The sequence below is a fragment of the Boleophthalmus pectinirostris genome, unplaced genomic scaffold, assembly GCF_026225935.1.
Source record: "Boleophthalmus pectinirostris isolate CB_2022bp ecotype Guang Dong unplaced genomic scaffold, ASM2622593v1 HiC_scaffold_4, whole genome shotgun sequence".
Lineage (NCBI taxonomy): Eukaryota > Metazoa > Chordata > Actinopteri > Gobiiformes > Gobiidae > Boleophthalmus > Boleophthalmus pectinirostris.
Genome location: NW_026571353.1, coordinates 24,849,721 through 24,867,911, shown reverse-complemented (window position 1 = coordinate 24,867,911; position 18,191 = coordinate 24,849,721). Strand labels below are relative to the sequence as shown.

The 18,191-nt window shown below is 36.5% G+C and overlaps 1 protein-coding gene across 2 annotated transcripts; it reads left to right on the top strand.

Moving 5' to 3' along the window:
* Nucleotides 1-1,873: 1,873 nt before the first annotated feature.
* cep78 (centrosomal protein 78) lies at nucleotides 1,874-17,392 on the top strand. Of its 2 annotated transcripts, XR_008633283.1 has the most exons (17): nucleotides 1,874-1,990; nucleotides 2,458-2,723; nucleotides 3,210-3,385; nucleotides 3,487-3,559; nucleotides 3,652-3,755; nucleotides 3,839-4,013; nucleotides 4,227-4,340; nucleotides 4,435-4,499; nucleotides 4,577-4,679; nucleotides 4,982-5,093; nucleotides 5,182-5,224; nucleotides 5,798-5,944; nucleotides 6,017-6,094; nucleotides 6,877-7,052; nucleotides 9,703-9,871; nucleotides 10,897-11,876; nucleotides 17,259-17,392. XR_008633283.1 is itself a non-coding variant. In XM_055162137.1 (16 exons), the coding sequence occupies exons 1-16, from the start codon at nucleotides 1,980-1,982 to the stop codon at nucleotides 11,431-11,433; spliced, it is 2,349 nt and encodes a 782-aa protein (XP_055018112.1). In that variant the 5' UTR covers nucleotides 1,874-1,979; the 3' UTR covers nucleotides 11,434-13,505. The 2 variants fall into 2 exon arrangements, 1 of the variants encoding a protein (XP_055018112.1); XM_055162137.1 differs by lacking the exon at nucleotides 17,259-17,392 and having other exon boundaries at nucleotides 10,897-13,505.
* The last annotated feature ends 799 nt before the right edge of the window (nucleotides 17,393-18,191 follow it).

Sequence of the window (18,191 nt, the reverse complement as noted above, 5' to 3'; positions counted from 1 at the left end):
TGTCAATTACCATTTTGTTTGAACAGGCCTTATATATTACTCTAGGCTACATATCCAAAGCTCAGAATGCTCTGTTCCATCTTGTGATATCATGAAACAATAGTTTTTAAGTTAACAGCTATCTTTTACCTTTAGTTCAGTAGAGATTAGCAATTCCGGGTCTGATATTGATTATATAGACATCTGTTTACAAACTACAGGCCCATATCTCTTATGCCAATACTTCCTAAAATCTTAGAAAAAATCTTTATAATAAGATTAGATAATTTTGTTACTAAGCATAGTCTGCTCAGTGCTCACCAATATGGTTTAAAGTGAAAACATTCTACCCAAATGGCTATCAGTGATTTGAGGGAGAAGATAGAGAATATACAGCCAGTGTCTTCATAGATCTAAGAGAGGTTTTCGACACCACTGACAATGTGGTGCTTTGAAGAAAAATGGAAGGCGATGGTGTTAGAGGAACTGCTCTTACCTGGCTGAAAAGCTATCTTGAGGATAGACATCAGTATGTACATACAGACAATATCAGTTCTGATAGAAGGGGGCTCACCCACGGTGGTTCACAGGACTGCGTCTTGGGGCCCAAATAATATATTATGTACATTAACGATGTCTGTGAGGCAGTGGACAAATTAAGTCGTATTCTATTTGCAGATGACACCAGTCTCTATCATTCAGGAAAATACCTACAACATCTTCTGCACACGCTAGAAAATAACCTTACAAAAATAAAGTGTTTTAATATAAATAAGTGGTTTAATATTAATAAACATTCAATTAATTTGGAAATATTATATTTGAAAATGAAAAAATCAATAATCAAATAATATTAAAATTAATCAAAATAGAAAATGAAAGAGTATCTGTGAATAAATTCTTGGTATTAATATATCTGAAAATCTAATTTGAAATTGCAAATAAGTATAATTAAAACAAAGTTAGCTAAAATTGTTGCTATGAGTAAAATGAAAGGAAGAAAGTCCCCTTAATTTACTGTATAACAGTCTGTTCCTTCCGTACTTAAACTACTGTGTGGAAATATGGGGAAATATTTATAAATCAAATATTTAAAAAAAAAAAGAAATTCTAAGAAGGTCATCAAAATTATTAATAATGCAAATTATTAAGGGCTAACAGATCCTCTCCTTATTAAGTACTTTTTCTAAGTTTTTGATCTTGTTGACCTGAGTACAGCCATACTGATGTACAAGGCCTATAATCATACTCCCTCCTTGTGTACAGGAGTTATTCGAGGAGAGAGGGTCAGTGTAACCTTAGAAGAACTGGTATCTTTTAAAAAATGAAGATAAGCACTAAGAAAAAAAAAGGGATTATATTTCTGTTAGAGGGGTTAGTATATGGAACAACCTGAGTGATGATTTTAAAAAGTCTAACACTCCAGAGGCCTTTAAAAAATGATATAAAGCATTATGTTTTGACAGATATAGGGCTCTGGAATGAATGAATTGTGCGTTCACTTTTGTTTGTTTTAATATGTATTTTGTCACTTATAAATTCAGTAAGTGAAGTTGTAGTTGCAAACTTGCTATTCATATGCTGCTTTCTTTCTTGGAATTCTGTTATTGTTTAATAGGGTTAGGCATTAGTACTTTTTAATTTAGCATAAACTCTTTCGGTCATGATCCATGGGGTTGCAGTCTATGTTCTCTCTTTTTTTTAATTTTTATTTTTTTGGAGTGCTGCAAAATGAACGAATAAACTACTACTACTACTACTACTACTACTACTACTACTACATTCAAATGATTTTAATGAAGGTGTATGGCCCAGCAAATGATATTTCACGAGCACTTTTCCCCCGGGACTCGAGGTGGCGCTCACAGTGACATATGGCTCCAAACTGCTCCAAACGTAACAGCGGCAGTTTTGGTTTGGGAGCGCGTCCTGTAAACAAATCACACACGGGGCCAACTAATCCAGATTTATTAAAACAACGGGAAATCTCGACCTTTGATATGATGCAAAGGTATGTTTTTATGATTATGTTTAAGGCAATGGACGCGTTAACAACTTGACATCCTGTAGTTTGCAAGTTACTGTAGTTGCTAGGAGTGTAGTTAGCTTCGTACGCTATAAACACCAAACAGACGCTTCTTATTATGTGGAAATCGCAGAAAATATAGCTCCATGCATATTTAAAAAAAACAAATGTCTTAAATATTGCAGTAACGATTGATCTTTATTAAATTGTAGTACTTTCTTATACGTTATCTATAGTAAACATTATTTTATTGTGTTGTTATGAGTAATGTGGATTCATTCTCATACTATCTGGCAGCATTTCTGTCAGATATAACTATATTTTAACGAGCTGTAGCTTAGATCAAAAGAAAGGCATCTCAAAGCAGAATTTCAGCAAGCAAAAACTGCTTATTGCGGTTGAACTCTGTTGTTGTTGTTATTTGTTGACCTTCTATTCTATGTGTGTCATAGGTCAAAGATGGTCCATGACAGCGCTCAGATTCGACGAAGAGGAGCCCATGATTTTTTGGCTTACTATGACTTTGCCTGTGCACGACAAGAATCTGTTCCTCTTCCCGCCGTAACCATGAATCTCGACAAAGGGATGTTGGACTTCAATGGAGACAGGATCAAGCTTACAGACTGGCCACCAATTCTGGACTCCATTGCAATTAACAAGCAACTGCATCATATTGCAATAAGCAGTACTTTTCAAAATTTGGGTTCTGGAGATGCAGGTATTACAAATCATTAAGATACAGTAGTCAGTTTGTCACATTTGTTTAGTGTTAGATTGTGCAAGAACAGTTTAAAAGTGCACTGTGTAACTTTTCTTGTAGAGTGTTCAAGACCTGCTTGTCTCCACGGGGATGTGATTGTTTTGCCTGGAATGTTCCACAGTAGACACACATTAGACTTGTTTGTTTTGCACTTTTTCCATTGCAGGTGTTTTTTTTTTTTTACGTAAAAATACCTTGAAATACAGGCATTCTTATGATACACTGAAACACCTTTCCACATTGCTGACCCATATCTAGGCCCAGTTTCATTTCTGCTTATCTTCATGAAGATAGATTAAGAGTTTAAGGCTTTACTGTGGAACATTTCAAGCAAAGCAGTAACTGCTCCAACATTTGGCAGACCCTTCACAAGAAAAGTTACACAGTGCACCTTTGAATATGGTTTACAGTATAATATATTATCTCTGCAATATTTATCTTCAGATAGAAGATTCAGTAGGTCTAGTATGAAGAAAAAGATTCCAGCCATTCGCTCAAAGGAAATGACTCTTAAGTTGTCTAGAGCCCTGAGAGACATTCTCACCGTGTCTCCTCACCTCAAAACTCTACAGCTTAACGGGTTACCTTTGAGAGAAAGAGATCTGATTGTGTTGACGAAGGTAATTTAATTTATCCATTGTTTTTTAATTTACAATGGATTTTAACATTCTATATACAGTTACAAATTTACACTATTTCATACAATTTCTCCTGTTTCCAGGGATTAGCAAAAAGTGTTTCCCTGGAGAACCTTTCTCTGGCTAACTGCCCCATTTCTGATGAGGGTCTAGAGGGTATGTGAAATTTTCTATGGCTATTATGACCATTTGCCTGTTTAGTGTTATGTTTTATTTTGTAACAATATGAATATTTAAACATTTTACAGTAATTTGCCAAAGTGTTAAATATTCTACAACTATCAGGACAGTAGATTTCACAGGATGTAATCTGACGTGGAGAGGGGCAGAACACATGGCTAACATCATCAAGGTTTCAAATTCTGTTCTCTTCTATCTAATATTTAAAGTCAGTCTACACAGAAAAAAAGGTTTTAAAAAGGCTTTTATTTCCAGCACCAAGGAATGCAGAGACATGGTACCGCATGGGCAGAGTCTCTGAGATATCGTCAGCCACATTTTGAGAGGATGACCGGCCTTCGACGTGTAACTCTAAACTGTAATACTTTGATAGGAGACAGAGGAGCTGCTGCCCTGGCAAACGAACTGGCTGAGGATCTATGGGTTAAAGGTTTGTTTGTATATTTTCTCTTTTTTTTACTGTGTATGGCTGCAAGTGTTTTATGTGCTCATGTTTTACAATCATTGCACGTTTGATCACATGCTTTAAAAGTAATAATGTTTTGTTTACAGAGACATTCTATTACCTATATAATTGCAGCCTTTGTGATTTTCCTTTTTGGGAAATTATGCATTTAGTTAATGTTTTTCATTGACTTCTCAGCTGTAGATCTGCAGAGGTGTGGCCTTTCTAATGAAGGTGCTCGACGATTGCTTGAAACTTTGAAAACTAACTCCACATTATCTGTTCTGGATGTTCGTAGTAATCCTTTAATTGGTGAGTAGCATAACTATCACAATGCAGACCTTTTAGCTGATATTAAGCATCTGTTTTGACCCTATATAAATATATTTCTTGTATTTCATTATAGACAAAGTTCTTATTAAAACTATTTTGGAGAAAGTGCTCATGAATGCTGATGGAGAATCGCCAGAGGTAATATTTCTTTTATAATTTCCATATGTAGGATTCTGTCTGTTATTTTAAACACTGTGTCTTCATTTTAAATTCAGTATAACTGGATCAAGCCTGTAGCCATTGAGTCTCAGAGGACTGCAGCTCATAAAAGACGAGCCTTACCTGCTTCATTTAGAGGAAAATCTACTTTAAGAAATGGTATGTAATTGTTATGTAGTTTTGATCTTTTGCTACAAAAGTATTCTTTGTCTTCAACATGCCCTGGGGCATGTTGAAAATCAAATGACTAAGCAGCACCTGAAAATATTTAGTTTGAATCCATTTTGTGTTTTTTCTTGAGCATTCAGACAATGTAAAAACTTTTTTGACTGTGTTTGCCAATCTGTCACACAAAAATATTTCTCCTCATATAGCAACATAGAGTAATGAATTAAATTGAGATGTTTTTTTAAAGAATTCTAAAATGGCTGACAATATTTTTTTTGAACATTGCACTGCAGGACTGAAAGCAAAATCTTCAGTAGTTGTAAATTCTAGAGCGATGCACCAAAAGCCATGTTCTCGTTCACACTGTATTCCCTGGAGAACTGCTGCACGCGCTGGACGACAGAGGTCAGCACAAAACACTTGGTTTTATTGATTGTCACGTCACAAAAACAGTTAGGAGACACTAGACATTCATTTATTTATTCTCTTGCAGAGGTTTACCTCCTGGAGCGACTGTGGTTGATCAAAGTTTTCAGGTTGGTTTATTGTGGTCATTTGGTATTTTACTTCACTCTGGTTGCATCACAAAAATGAACATGAAATTTAAATATTAACTACAATACCTTTTTGGTCAACTAAGGGTGTGTTTAAGTCCCTTTTGAGTCTTATTGTAGACTTGGTTTGGTCCAGTTCTAGTCCAGGTTTAGTCCTGGTTTAGTCTTAGTTTAGTCACGACCGGGACCACCCTAAAATGCAGTAATGTACCAATAATCTGAAATTATAAAATACAAACTTATTTCAAAATTTTAACATTTCAATTTAACTACTACTGTTATGTGCAGTTTTTTGTGTCATACAATGGAATATTCACTACACAGTATTCTTAAATGTTAAAAGCAGATGTGATTTTTTTTCCCCCTCCCACATTTCTTTATTTGTGATCATTATCTCTACAATAGAACCTGCCATTCTTAATGTAATCCATTTAAAATGCATAAAATGTGTTACTTTACTGGCATATGTTATTGGCTATTACTATTTTTATGTTATCTGTAGCAAAATAAGTACCATATTGTTCTAAAATAGTTTCCCTAATCTGTGTTTCTTAGGGTGCTGCTACTGTAAAGGTTACTATAGAAACTGATTCAGAGGAAGACAATAGTGAAGAGGATGAAGTTGTGGTTGAGGTAGAGGAGAAACCATCTTCACCAGTGAAACAAGACAAAATCACAGAACGACAATTTGGACGTTTACAGGTCAGTCCCTTCACTATACAGCACTTTGGTTATTTTTATGATAAATGTTGTAATTCTGCTGACTACCTGCAGATGGAGCTAAGAGAATGCCGTTTGATGCTGTCAGAGGAGCGTAGGACCAGACTCAGAGCTGAGAGCAGACTCAAGGAGGTATTGTACACGGGCAAGAATCTCATTGCCTCTTTCACTGCTTGAACATGTTATTTTGCACTTTACTGTAAAACCAAAAAAGAGATTGTGTGCTAAAAAAATCCCTATAGATCCTCAATTTCCTAGATAGCCCAGGTCACAGTATCATTATATAATCGTTTTTAATTCCTTCTCCAGGTTGGGCCATTTTGTGTGGCATTTGCATCTTCTTCTGGTGTCTAAAATCTGTCTCTCTGTGCTCATGAGGGATGTCAGGGCCCTTTTTCTACTGCTTGTTATTGTAGTAATTATTTTATAAGATAGCCACTCAGCAACTTATCCAGTGGTTGAGTGGCCATCTATCAGCTCAAACTAAGAACGATGCCCAGCCCTTTCTTCGTGGAGTTTGCATGTTTCTCTCTATGTCTGGGTGGGTTTCTGCTTTTCCATATCAAACAAAAACTTGCACCATAGGTGAAATTCTCAGTATACAGTAGTCTTCCTGATTAAGACTAGCTCACGATCTGGAGATGGACTCCCAGATACGGTACTGCAGGGCGCACTGTTTCTGACAGGTTGGCCAGGCGACATTTAAGGATGTGTCAAATGCAGAGGACAATTTTCCAAATTTGTCAGTGGGGACAATAAGTATTTCTTAACCTGCTGCCTATTGGAACCTTTAGGTCTAGGGTCTAATAGGCTATAGGCACCAATTACTTTCACATGGGAAAAAACTATGCACATGTTCAAGTGAAGGATGTAATCTAATGTTTTCTCACATGGTTTACCTTATGTCTTTTCAGTTTGAGCTGGAGAACGCACGTCTCCGTGCTGCTAACCTCTCCCTGTCTGAGACCCTCGCCAACTCTGCGTCGGCCCCTGCAGCTTTCAGTGCTCTGGAAGATGAGGCTGTGCTGGAGAGTATAGAGAACTCATTTAAAAAGTTCCACGCTTTTTTGGATCTCCTCAAGGATGCTGGGTGAGCCTTGCCTTATTCAGACAAATTTGGTATAGTCCAGTTGACCTGAGTAACAAAATGACCCAAGCTTTCTGTTTCAGTATTTCATGACTCCTGCACACACTGTTCTTTTCAGAGAAAGTTTCATTATTACTGATGTTTAGATTACAATTACAATACATCACCCTCCCACATCTGTGTGAGTTTGTAACTAAATACAAACATCCTATTGAGTGTTCTTTCAGTTATGCGTATTATTGTCAATCATTATATAATTATCATAAGCAACACAATTAAACCAATGTATTGTTCATCTTATTTTTAGATAAATGAAAATCACATTGGTTTATCTAAAAAAAAACTAATTTATCTGTATTCTTAGTTAAAGCATAAGAAAATGAACAATGCAAATCCGACTTTCTTAATAATGTATTGCAGTGTAGCAGTGGATGTGGTCTTAATTCTTGTAATAATGAAGATGAGGTGTGATCTCTTAAATACATGGGATTTTATCTGATAAATTGGTTTGATGATCTTTGTTTAAAGGGCCTATATTATGGTGTTTTCTGATCTATCTTGTAATATTGTTTACTCATCACAAACATATCTGGCGTTTTGTTACATTCACACATATTTAACACACAAATCCTGCATATTTAGGCTGTGTTCAGAAAACACTCCACCTTGTGATGTGTTTTTAAACTCCATACATAGAATAATTTGGATAGGTTCAGCCCTGGAATTGCTCTACTAATCTCTATTAACCAAATGTAAAAGTAGCTGCTGACTTAAACTACCATTTCATGATATCACAAGGTGAAACAGAGCATTTTGAGCTTTGGAGATGTAGAAAGACAATAAAGGGTACTCAAATATGTGTGAATGAAACAAAACATATCTCTAGGTATGTTTTTCACATATATATAGGCCCTTTAATTTAGTGTGTAATACATTATATAATAAAACCATTATCATCAATTTGAGACCATCAATAAATTAGTGATTGTCATACTCAAGCACTGTTTTTTAAAAATATTGATAATAATGTACATTGCCATGAAATATCCCAAAGGTAAATTCACAAATGTTGATCCTGATCATTTCTATTAGTGACTAGACCAGGGGTGGGCAAACTTTCTGGCTCGCGGGCCACATAGGGTCCTAAAGTTTGACTGAAGGGCCGGACAGGAGACAGGACATAATGTGTTAAGAGCTCAGATTCATTATATTCTTATTCACATTTAACTAGGACTTCAGACGCAGGCTACACATTTCATCACTGCTGTGAAAGATTCAGAACACATAAAACTGTTAAGACCTGTTTCACTGCACACCCGAGTGAATGTATATCGTGAGTTCATCGTTTTCACATATGACTGGTAACAGCTCAAAAACAAAGCTCACGCCGTACATCCACAGATATACATCTGTGAGTGTGGTAAAACCTGACTCCAAAATGTTATACACATTGACAATTACAACTCTGAGACCATAGATTTCTTTGATTGATTTTTAACAACTCAAAATGGAAGCAGTGCAGTCTTATATCTTAAGCACCAACTACTTCACTCATGGTCCGAATAACTCCTGTAAGAATGCTTTCCCATAAAGCATTGCGGCCAACATAATACGCCGCAACTCAATGTATATATAGTGCGCCATCTACTGGGAAACGCTGGAAATGCATGACAAATAAAACATCAACAATGTTTATTATTGTAATTTATTCCAGTTTGGCGCCCGGGGGCCGTATGCGGCCCTTTAAACCTTTTAATCCGGGCCGTAGTTTGCCCACCCCTGGACTAGACTCATCAGTTAGCTATAGCTATAGCTATATTTTAGCTGACCCCCATCTGCATTACATATTATTGGCCTATAGAATTATGTCATCTGAAATCCAGCAAGAAAAATGTTTTGGTTACATTTCATGCACATATAGGGATGCAATGATATTTGAAATAATATCAAATTGTTTGATATGGGTGTCACGATTCGAAACATATGTTCACTTGATACACACACGCCCCTCCATGCGCACTGTGCTGTCATTTATTTTTGTCCTGAAGGGAAACGGGTAACGTGGCGTCCTCCCCAAAGGCCACTGGCGCCTGCCAAAGTACGCCTTTACGCACTGTACTCTTAATAGTTTCACAGCCCTGCAACCTATGACTATTAACTATTATAGTTTCTGTGTAGACAGCTCCTAAGAGGTGGGCTTTATCTTTCAGTATCGATATATCGCCAAGGGTATTTGTTACAGCGTTACAGTTTTGTTGCTTGTTCAGAGGAAGGAAACCTGTATATGCAACACATTTGACATTTTCACTGTTTTGATGATTAAAATGGGTGGGTGTGTTTTATATTAACTTTGCACGTGAAGTGGTTTAGCAAAGACTTTTAGTATCACAGCCATGATTTAGCAATTATTTTTATTCAACCATATCCAATTGATTTGAAGTATATTGTATCGAATCGAAAGTATACTGTATCGAGATATGCATTGTATCGTGGTCTATGTGTTGAGGTATGTATCGTATCGGCAACTTCTAAATGATACCCATCCCTACCATGTAACAAGATACATATCGAATCGTGATAAATCTGTATCGTTGCATCCCTATTACACTGATGGAGATCAAAAGTGTGGCTACTGACATTTCTCTTGTTCAAGCCTAGGCCAACTAGTCTCAATGGCTGGACTTGAAAAATCGGATTTTCAGCCAATTGGAAAACCTCAGCTTTCCTCGACCATCGCACCACCACTTAGTCCTACAGTGTCTCAGAATCAACAAGTGAACCAGTGTGGAGTCATGCAAACAGAGATGCATCCTACAGCCAAGGTAAAGACAGAAGAATTGTCTTTTTGTATTGAATATTGTGAATAAAATGATAAGATAAGATAATATCCTGTTTGGGCCTTTAAGTGGATGCAATAAGACTATTTACAGACTGATTTTGGCCTAGAACATCTCATAATTTTTATATTTTTATTCATATGAAGCTGCTCAGTAGTGATGTGAAGTAAATAAATGTTACTTAACACAGTTGGATTTCATGTTTAATAAGTTAACTATGTTTTGTTTTAAGGAAAGACTTAGGGAAATTTAAATGTCCATTTGAAAAGTATTGCATGAAGTTATCTTTCCAGCCATGCTACAGTGTTACTTACAGTTTTAGGTAGTGTAATGCTTGTTAAACAGGATGTAAAACAACCACTCATTACACTCCTAATCTCAGAATATGTGTGTCACTTGTTTTACTTCATTGTCACAAAGTCACAAGGCCTGTCATTCCTCAGTCACTCCTACCTGGAGACTTCAGCTTCCTCTTTCTGTATTAGTGCATCCATTTTCTTTCTAGTTCAATTACGGTAAACATCCTGTTTGTTTGCTGCTGTGTTTTTGATTTCAGTTTTATTTTGAGTAAACCAGTAAGTCCCAATATTTATATTTGACTTATTGAAAATATCTCTTCCATGGGTGGGGCGATATTGTTGTAAATTATTTCTAAATCTTCTTATTAAAAAAATAGATAATACTATTACAGTTTAAGAAAAAATGTGAAATTTTATAAATCTGTAATATGACTTGGTTGACGTCAAAGCGTCGTGATCAGATTGTAATTGAACAATATAGCCCTCGAATTCGTTATATATGTGTTTGGAAAATTACACTGCATGATTCTTTTATTGAAACTTGAAACTCACTTCATCAAGTATTGATACTAATTATACTAATACAATACTAATTACAATATATTATTATTTTTGTAGCATTGAAATTGGTGTTGAACATTGAGCCTATTCCTTAGTATTTAAACTACCATCTATATACCATATTGATCGTGTTTCTAATTGATTTTGCAGTCCCTGTCTCCTCCACCTACCGCCCAGGCTGTCGTCATGCCAACCAACTCATCTTCATCCTCATTGGCCTCCTCTCACAGAGATAAACCGCTGGACGTGATGTTTACGCAGACTACAAGATCACCCATAGTGCCTGGAGTGAGCGGAGAAGTGACCATGGACCAAAACTCAAAGCTCATTCATAAATCTGGTTCAGAGCAAAGTATTTACAGTCAGAAATCTTTAGAAGACTTGCGAAAAACCTACCAGACTGAACAAAGTCACTCCCCACACAGTAAATCCCATCATAGCAACAGTTCCCATAGGTACAGTGACGGTTCCCATGGCAGCGACCGGTTGTCGTCAAGGTCCAGCATCAGTGAGGTCATCAGCGAGAGAGCGGAGTCTGTGAGGTCACCGGAGTCGAGGAAAGACGGGTTCAAAGGTCGCTTGGCGTCAGGAGGCTCAATGAGCAGTGACAATGACATGGCAGACATTTTGCATCAGATCTCGTCTTTAAGGGGAATGGGGGCACAGTCTTTCAATTCACTTTTCTGATAAGACTCATTCAGAAATTTATAGACTGAAAATCTTTAATCTTGAAAACCTTGTTAATTACAATTTTATTTATATACTTGAGGCAATTTTCAACTATATTTGATCCTGAGTATTTTATAGAGCCAAGGACAATGCAGGATAATCATTAAAAGCAAAAGAAGGATTAATCACCTGCTTGTCTCCATGATGTTATTGTTCTGCCTTGAATGTTCCACTGTATGACATTAAACTCGTCTGTCTCCATGGAGACAAGTAGGCACACCAACAGGCCAAGATACAGGTCAGATCTGTAGATTGCCTCCCTGTAAGAATGCATGTTTTTCAAGTTTTTTTTTTTTTTTTTTACATTTCAATTAGGTGGCGGATCGTCTACTGCAAAAGTTACATAACCCATCTTTAAGCTTGCCTTGGATCCAGAGTATGTAATTCTTCAGAACGAAGCTGTAAGTTTGATTACCGATGAACTTCTCAGATTTCAAATAGGTGTGATTGACAGGTGGATTAGCCAATCGGGGGCATACAAGATCCATCCATATTGGAAAATATAAAGGAAAAATATATCATAGGGGACTGAGAAATATGGCGGATTTCTGCAGAATCAATGAGCGACGCACTAAACTTTCTTAAATCTGAAGGAAGAGAAATGCAAGTTTGATTGTAAATGATAGGTGACCAATGAGGTCCTTCGTTTGATTGGACGATCATCTTTGACCGAGCTTGAGGCGTGACGGGGATGTGGGTACTAGACTGGTATCAATCTGTATAAAAAACACCAAGATATTCTGGATTTGTCAGGCAACCTTTAAGATACTTGGATCAAATTCCTGCTCATGTTTGCGGTTTTACCTAAAATGTAAAAATCTCACATTTCATATCCATGACATGTTTTAGAGTTAGTTTAGTAGAGTGAGTTTCAATGATAATGGTGACTACACAATGTAATCATTTGTAATTTCTTATAATGGATGAAGTTGCACACATTTAAAATAGTTGTGCTGGTGCAACAAATAGAAAAAAAAGTGCCTTAGTATTCAGGTGTTTCAGCTTCTTGTTTGAAGGAACTGTTGAGGACTTTTCTCCATTCGGGTTATATCATATTTTGTTTCAAGTTATTAATTGATATGACAGTGGTCTTTGTTTTCTATCATTCTGAAACCCATGGATAAAAGTTGCAATATAGGTTCTCAATCTTAGTCTTGAGCATCTGTTTTAAATGAATGGTATGTTTGAGTTTACACCCTCAAGGTTCACTTAGCCTCATAAACTACATTCATGATACTGTACTGTTCATTACAAGCTCAGACTGGGTTATACAAGATGTAATTACCTGTGAATTGTTGGTAATTAAAGTTAAAAAGCCACATTGGCCACATGTGTCTGGGTGAGTCTTGTTCCAATGTTAAAATTGTTTACAGTTTTTTTATTCTGCCTGGCTGAAGCTCTGTTACTCTACTTAGGCTTTAATCTGAGCCTTGTTTTAACACAATCTGACCAAAAACAATTGACTTAGCTGAAACTACAACAGGTGAGCTGATTTTCTACAGTTACAGTCTTAAATTAGAAAAGCACTCAGAGAGCGCAGACCTCCGCCAAGGACTACCCCCATTTTTTATATAAATTGCGATAAAATCAGTCTTCTGGATCAGATCCGGATCAGCCTTTGGAATATGAAAGAGGATCCCATTGTCCATCCCTGAGTCAAATTTCATGGGGTTTGGTCAATAATTAACCGAGATATTGAGAAACAAAATTTTTGGCCCCATTTACCACAATGTTAACTAAAATTTCAAAGTGATCCAGAATCCAGAATTTCTTCCGGATCACCCCCAAAATGAAATCAGTTCTTCCTTTTCACATTTCCAACAAATCCTGAAAATTTCATCAAAATCGGTCCATAACGTTTTGAGTTATGTTGCTAACAGACAAACAAACAAACAAACAAACAAACAAAACAGACAAACACCAGCAAAAACATAACCTCCTTGGCGGAGGTAATAACATTACAGCCACAACTTAGGATAGCCAGCATAAGCAAAGTCACCTTTTTTGTAGGAAATCAAACAACTAAATGGGCCCATGAACACTAGTAGTGATCACAGGCTTCTAAAAATGTGTTGTTTAAATCCATTTAGTATTTTTCTACAGTTTTCAGACAACTCCAGTTTTTTGCATTTTGTGAAAGATAATTTTATAGACAAACAGCAGAATGAAAATTGTTTGGTCAATATTTTTTTAATCAACTGAAGTCACTGTTTTTTATTTGTTTTTAAAACACTGTTTCATATTTTAACACAATTTTATGGAGAATTTTTAAGTGATAAATAAATGTTTTGCTTTTCCATCTTAATGGTTTCATTATCAGAATGTGCTGTTGTCTCCAAAGACCAGCCTGGCCCCACTGTTCTGTCTTAGGCATCATGAGGATTGTTTCACTTTTACTTTTTCACACAAGGGTTTTGATTTCTGACAGGTTCTTATGGTCATCTAAATGTTACTTGTTTTCATGTGGTAAATATTTATCATAGTTTCACATCAGCTGAGTACCAGCTTGTGAAAAAATGTTGAGAAGAAAAGTACAAGAATACAGGAAGCAGCACTGAGTTCTCAATACCAATAAAATCATTATATACAGAGACAATTTATGCACAAAGTTTGAACAGGGAATGTCTAAACTTTTTTTCCACAAAGGGTCACATAGAGGTCAAGGTTTAAAAGGTTTAAGGTTTAAAAACATTACTGCCCCAAAGAGTTTAACAATATAGATAAAATAGAAACATATGTATTTGTAGCAAAAGGCCACTGACAGATGTTCAATACAGTGAGCTTATCAGATAAATGCATTTTACGCAAGTTTGACAAAGCCACTGTACATATGAAAAGGCTTGGAATGCTAATTTTAGCTCTGTGTCATAATCATATATAAATGGACAACCTGTGACTAACCTGCACGCAGCCACAATCCAAATAGTAAGTGATCTAACTGCTCATCCAGATCAAGTGCTAGATCCTACATCTCACTGACCAAGGCAGCAGTGAAAGCACGAGTCAAGGCTGAAGCTATGTGAGCCAGAGGAGAGACTGCACATAAAGAAACAGAAATAAAAAATGAAATAAGCAGAACTAAGTGCCACATTAGAAGTTATAAAAGAGGAAAGGGAAGCAGGGGGTGCTCTAGTTCAAGCCAATGTGTTTGAAGCAGCAGTAGCAGAAGATGTCATAAATCTTGAAACACTGTCAATACACTCATCAGAAAAATAATATGAGGACTCAAATCTAAGTCAGTTCCACAAGCAAGTTAAGTTAACCTCTCAAACACTAAACCACCTCCCAGCCACATTCGAACAACTATGGGCTGCACACCTTCCTCAAATGTTCACCAGATCATTGTGACAAATACTTGCCAGAAACAAGATGTCATGTTCATCTGGCACGCCGTGTCCCGAGCCAGATCAGCCATTTTACTGTTCTGCCCTCGAGGCTTCCCCGTGTGCCTCTAGACAGGCAGATGACTAACCACAAGCCAACACAATTTTGTCCTATGAATAAACGCTGGCATGGTTATTGGTTGGTCACCTGGCTGCCTAGAGGTGCACGGGGAAACCTTGAGAGCAGAACAAAAAATCTTCACCTGTATTTGATCCAGAGCGACAGACTGAAGAGACATTTTGTGGGTTGAGTCTGAAAAACAATTATATAGTGTTTTTAAGCTTGTGTTCTCTGTAAAGAATGTCCCAAACAAGAGTGAATGCCAAAAGGGCCACTGAAGTTAACGATATAATCACATATAGGGACTCCTTTCAGTTTTAAGTCGGGGAACTGTGAGCAATATAGGCAATTCCAAGATGTTACTGGCTTGCTTTATTTGGCTGCCTTACGCTTGGCCAGTTGAGATGATCAGACTAACCTATAACTGATAAAGATGCACTATGTAACTTTTCCGGTGAGGGTTAAACATCTTGTATTCATTCTGTTACAAGTGTTAATTGCTCAAAAATATCTTTGAATGACATGCATTATTGTGAGAAGGGTCACCTCACCACAGATCTGACACATAACTTAGCCTGGTTTTCTCCATGGAGGTAAGTTTAGTTAAATAACATAGTGTGGATCATTCCAAGCATCTCCAGGAAAACAAGTAGGTATAGCAGACCCTCCACCAGAAAAGTTACATAGTGCATCTTTAATGTTACTTTTGAATAATTGTTTATGACATCTCTTTTGTGTACTGTAGCCCATTCTCTTTTGTTAGATTTTGTGTTGCTATGGCAATGGTACCGATTTTTCATCATCCTGAAACTCGCTTAACATTTTTTAATTGTAAAAAATTGTAAAATCTTCACTAGAATCATTTGGATAATTTGAGCCCTGAATTTTCCAATGTCTACTAAATTTAAGATAAAAAGCTGTAAACTTGAAAACCTTGAAACCCCCCCTACATAACATCACAAGGTGGAAGACTAATAATAAAGGTCACTCAAACATGTGTAAATGAAACAAAACACAACTCCAGGTATGTTTTTGATGAGATAACAACATTATAACCTGCTTTACAGCTCACAAGGGTCATTTTGCGTAATATAGGACCTTTAATTATTGAGTGCTAAACTTTTTATCAGGTGACCATTTTGGAGATTTCCCACTTGTGGTCATCATACTGTATTATCTGAATGCTTAACATATTTCTCTTAGGTGGGTGTGCGCTTTCTGTTTCCTTCTGACCTGCCCATGCTTGGATGCTGGCGTCAGATGAAAGATTACAATAAAACTATCAAATGGTGATAAATTGTGAAGGAATCAACATATGCACTGCCTTTGTGCAAATTGAAAATATAGTGAAAATATCTACTCAGCTGTGCATTATTAAAAACTGTATAATTCATGTTTTGTTTTTTTGTTTTTGTTTTTTAAATTCATGTTTAAAGGCGGTGAATCTGATTTTTACTGTCTTTGAGAAAGTTGAGATTTATTTCTAGCACATTTAATTTGAGTTATGGTTCCAACTTTGAGCAAACTAAATACACAAAAACGGCTAGAGAAATTAAGAAATCAATTGAATCATTTAAAATCAGCTAAATTCTTTGTGAAAATCACTATACTTGATGCTTTAATTGTTCTAAAAATCTCTGTAAAATAGTTTTACTTTTTACTCTTAAAGGACATTTTTAAACACATACTTCAGTAGTTTTGCTTTAGTAGATTTTTTCATGTGACACTTGCCCCTGTATCTGTACTTTTACTTAAACAACAAAACTGAGACTTCATCCTTCCTTATTCACCATGATGAGTTTATAACTACTTTTCTCAACTCTCAGAGACCAGAGCAGAGTTCTGCTCTGACAGTTAAGCTAACAACAACTAGCATGCTAACATGCACTTCCTGATTAGATTATTGGACAATTGAAACAGCTGATGTCGTCAACATTCCCTGGTGGTGTGATGCTAACTTTAGGCATCCAAAATTGGACCATGAACACTCGTATTGATCACAGGCTCCTGAAAATGTGCTGTTTAAATCCATTTTCTATTTTTGTAGTTCAGACCATCGAAAAACTCTTTTGGCAGTTTTTGTTAATGTGTGCATTGTGTCACCATGGTAACTGCTGAAGATTTTGCCATAGATATACATGTAAAACCCCCCATCGTGATGTCACTGCAAAACATTATTAAAATACTTTCTAATAAGATGCAGACAGCACATAGCAGACTTACGCTGACCTCAAGAGCTGCTTGTACAGTATATCTGTACAAGGGAAGACATATTTTGCTATGGGGCCTTTAAAGCGATCATAACTGAATTTATTTTGTATTCCATATTTCTGTTGCAGATATTGTGGTAACTATTCATGTAACAACACCAGGGAGACATGTATATCAAGTCTGAGCACATACTTTCATTATAGTGAGCCTGCCAAGAGACTCCACCCACATGCCTGCTCCATGCATGGGGCTGCCAACCAACCATGTGAGTGAACAGTAAAAATAAGCTCAATGTGCTCTCTGTATATTTTCTGCTGTGAGGTTTGCCACTTGCTTGTCTCCATGATGTTATTGCATTGCCTGGAATTTTCCATAGTATGACATTAACTGTACATTTAGTTACAGTAGAGGTGTTTTTCTTCTTCAAAAATATCTTGAAAAACATGCTTTCTTACTTTGAGCAGGCTTGCATCTCCACAGATCTGACATGTACATTTTCTGGTTTGTCACTTGCTTGTTTCCATGGAGATGTTTTGTATTGTGATTGCATTACCTGGAATTTTCCACAGTATGACCTTAAACAAAACTTTACAGTAGGTCTTTTTCTTGCTCAAAAAAACATGCCTTCTTGGCTTGTGTGCAGCCACTGCTTCTCACCATGAAGCCAGACATACTGTATACAAGTTTAATTAATGCTCTACTGTGGAATATTTTGCATTTCTATTCAATGACAACTGTTTTCTTGCTTAAAAATACCTTTCTTATTATGTGCAGGGTCATCTCTCCATAGATCTGACCCGTAACTGGACCTGGTGGCGTTACCTGCTTATCGTACTATGGAACATTGCAGGCAAAGCAATAAAATCTCCATGGAGACAAGCAGGTTTTACCTGAAAAGCTACACAATACACCTTTAAGCCTTCATTTATTCTTGTGCAATAAACCACTAATACATATCTGTGGTTTGCCTTAAGAAAGTACGTTACTATCAACAAGCTGAGACGACTGTGATAAGCAATAATCAAAGTTCTTCCGCTTCTTTAAAGACATTTCTTATCAAC

What these genes read in the sequence shown, in the direction of transcription:
- cep78 (XM_055162137.1), top strand. An exon ending in AAAATCTACTTTAAGAAATG is followed by an intron (nt 4,680 to 4,981) that starts GTATGTAATTGT and finishes ATTGCACTGCAG; the next exon opens with GACTGAAAGCAAAATCTTCA. An exon ending in GACAATTTGGACGTTTACAG is followed by an intron (nt 5,945 to 6,016) that starts GTCAGTCCCTTC and finishes GACTACCTGCAG; the next exon opens with ATGGAGCTAAGAGAATGCCG.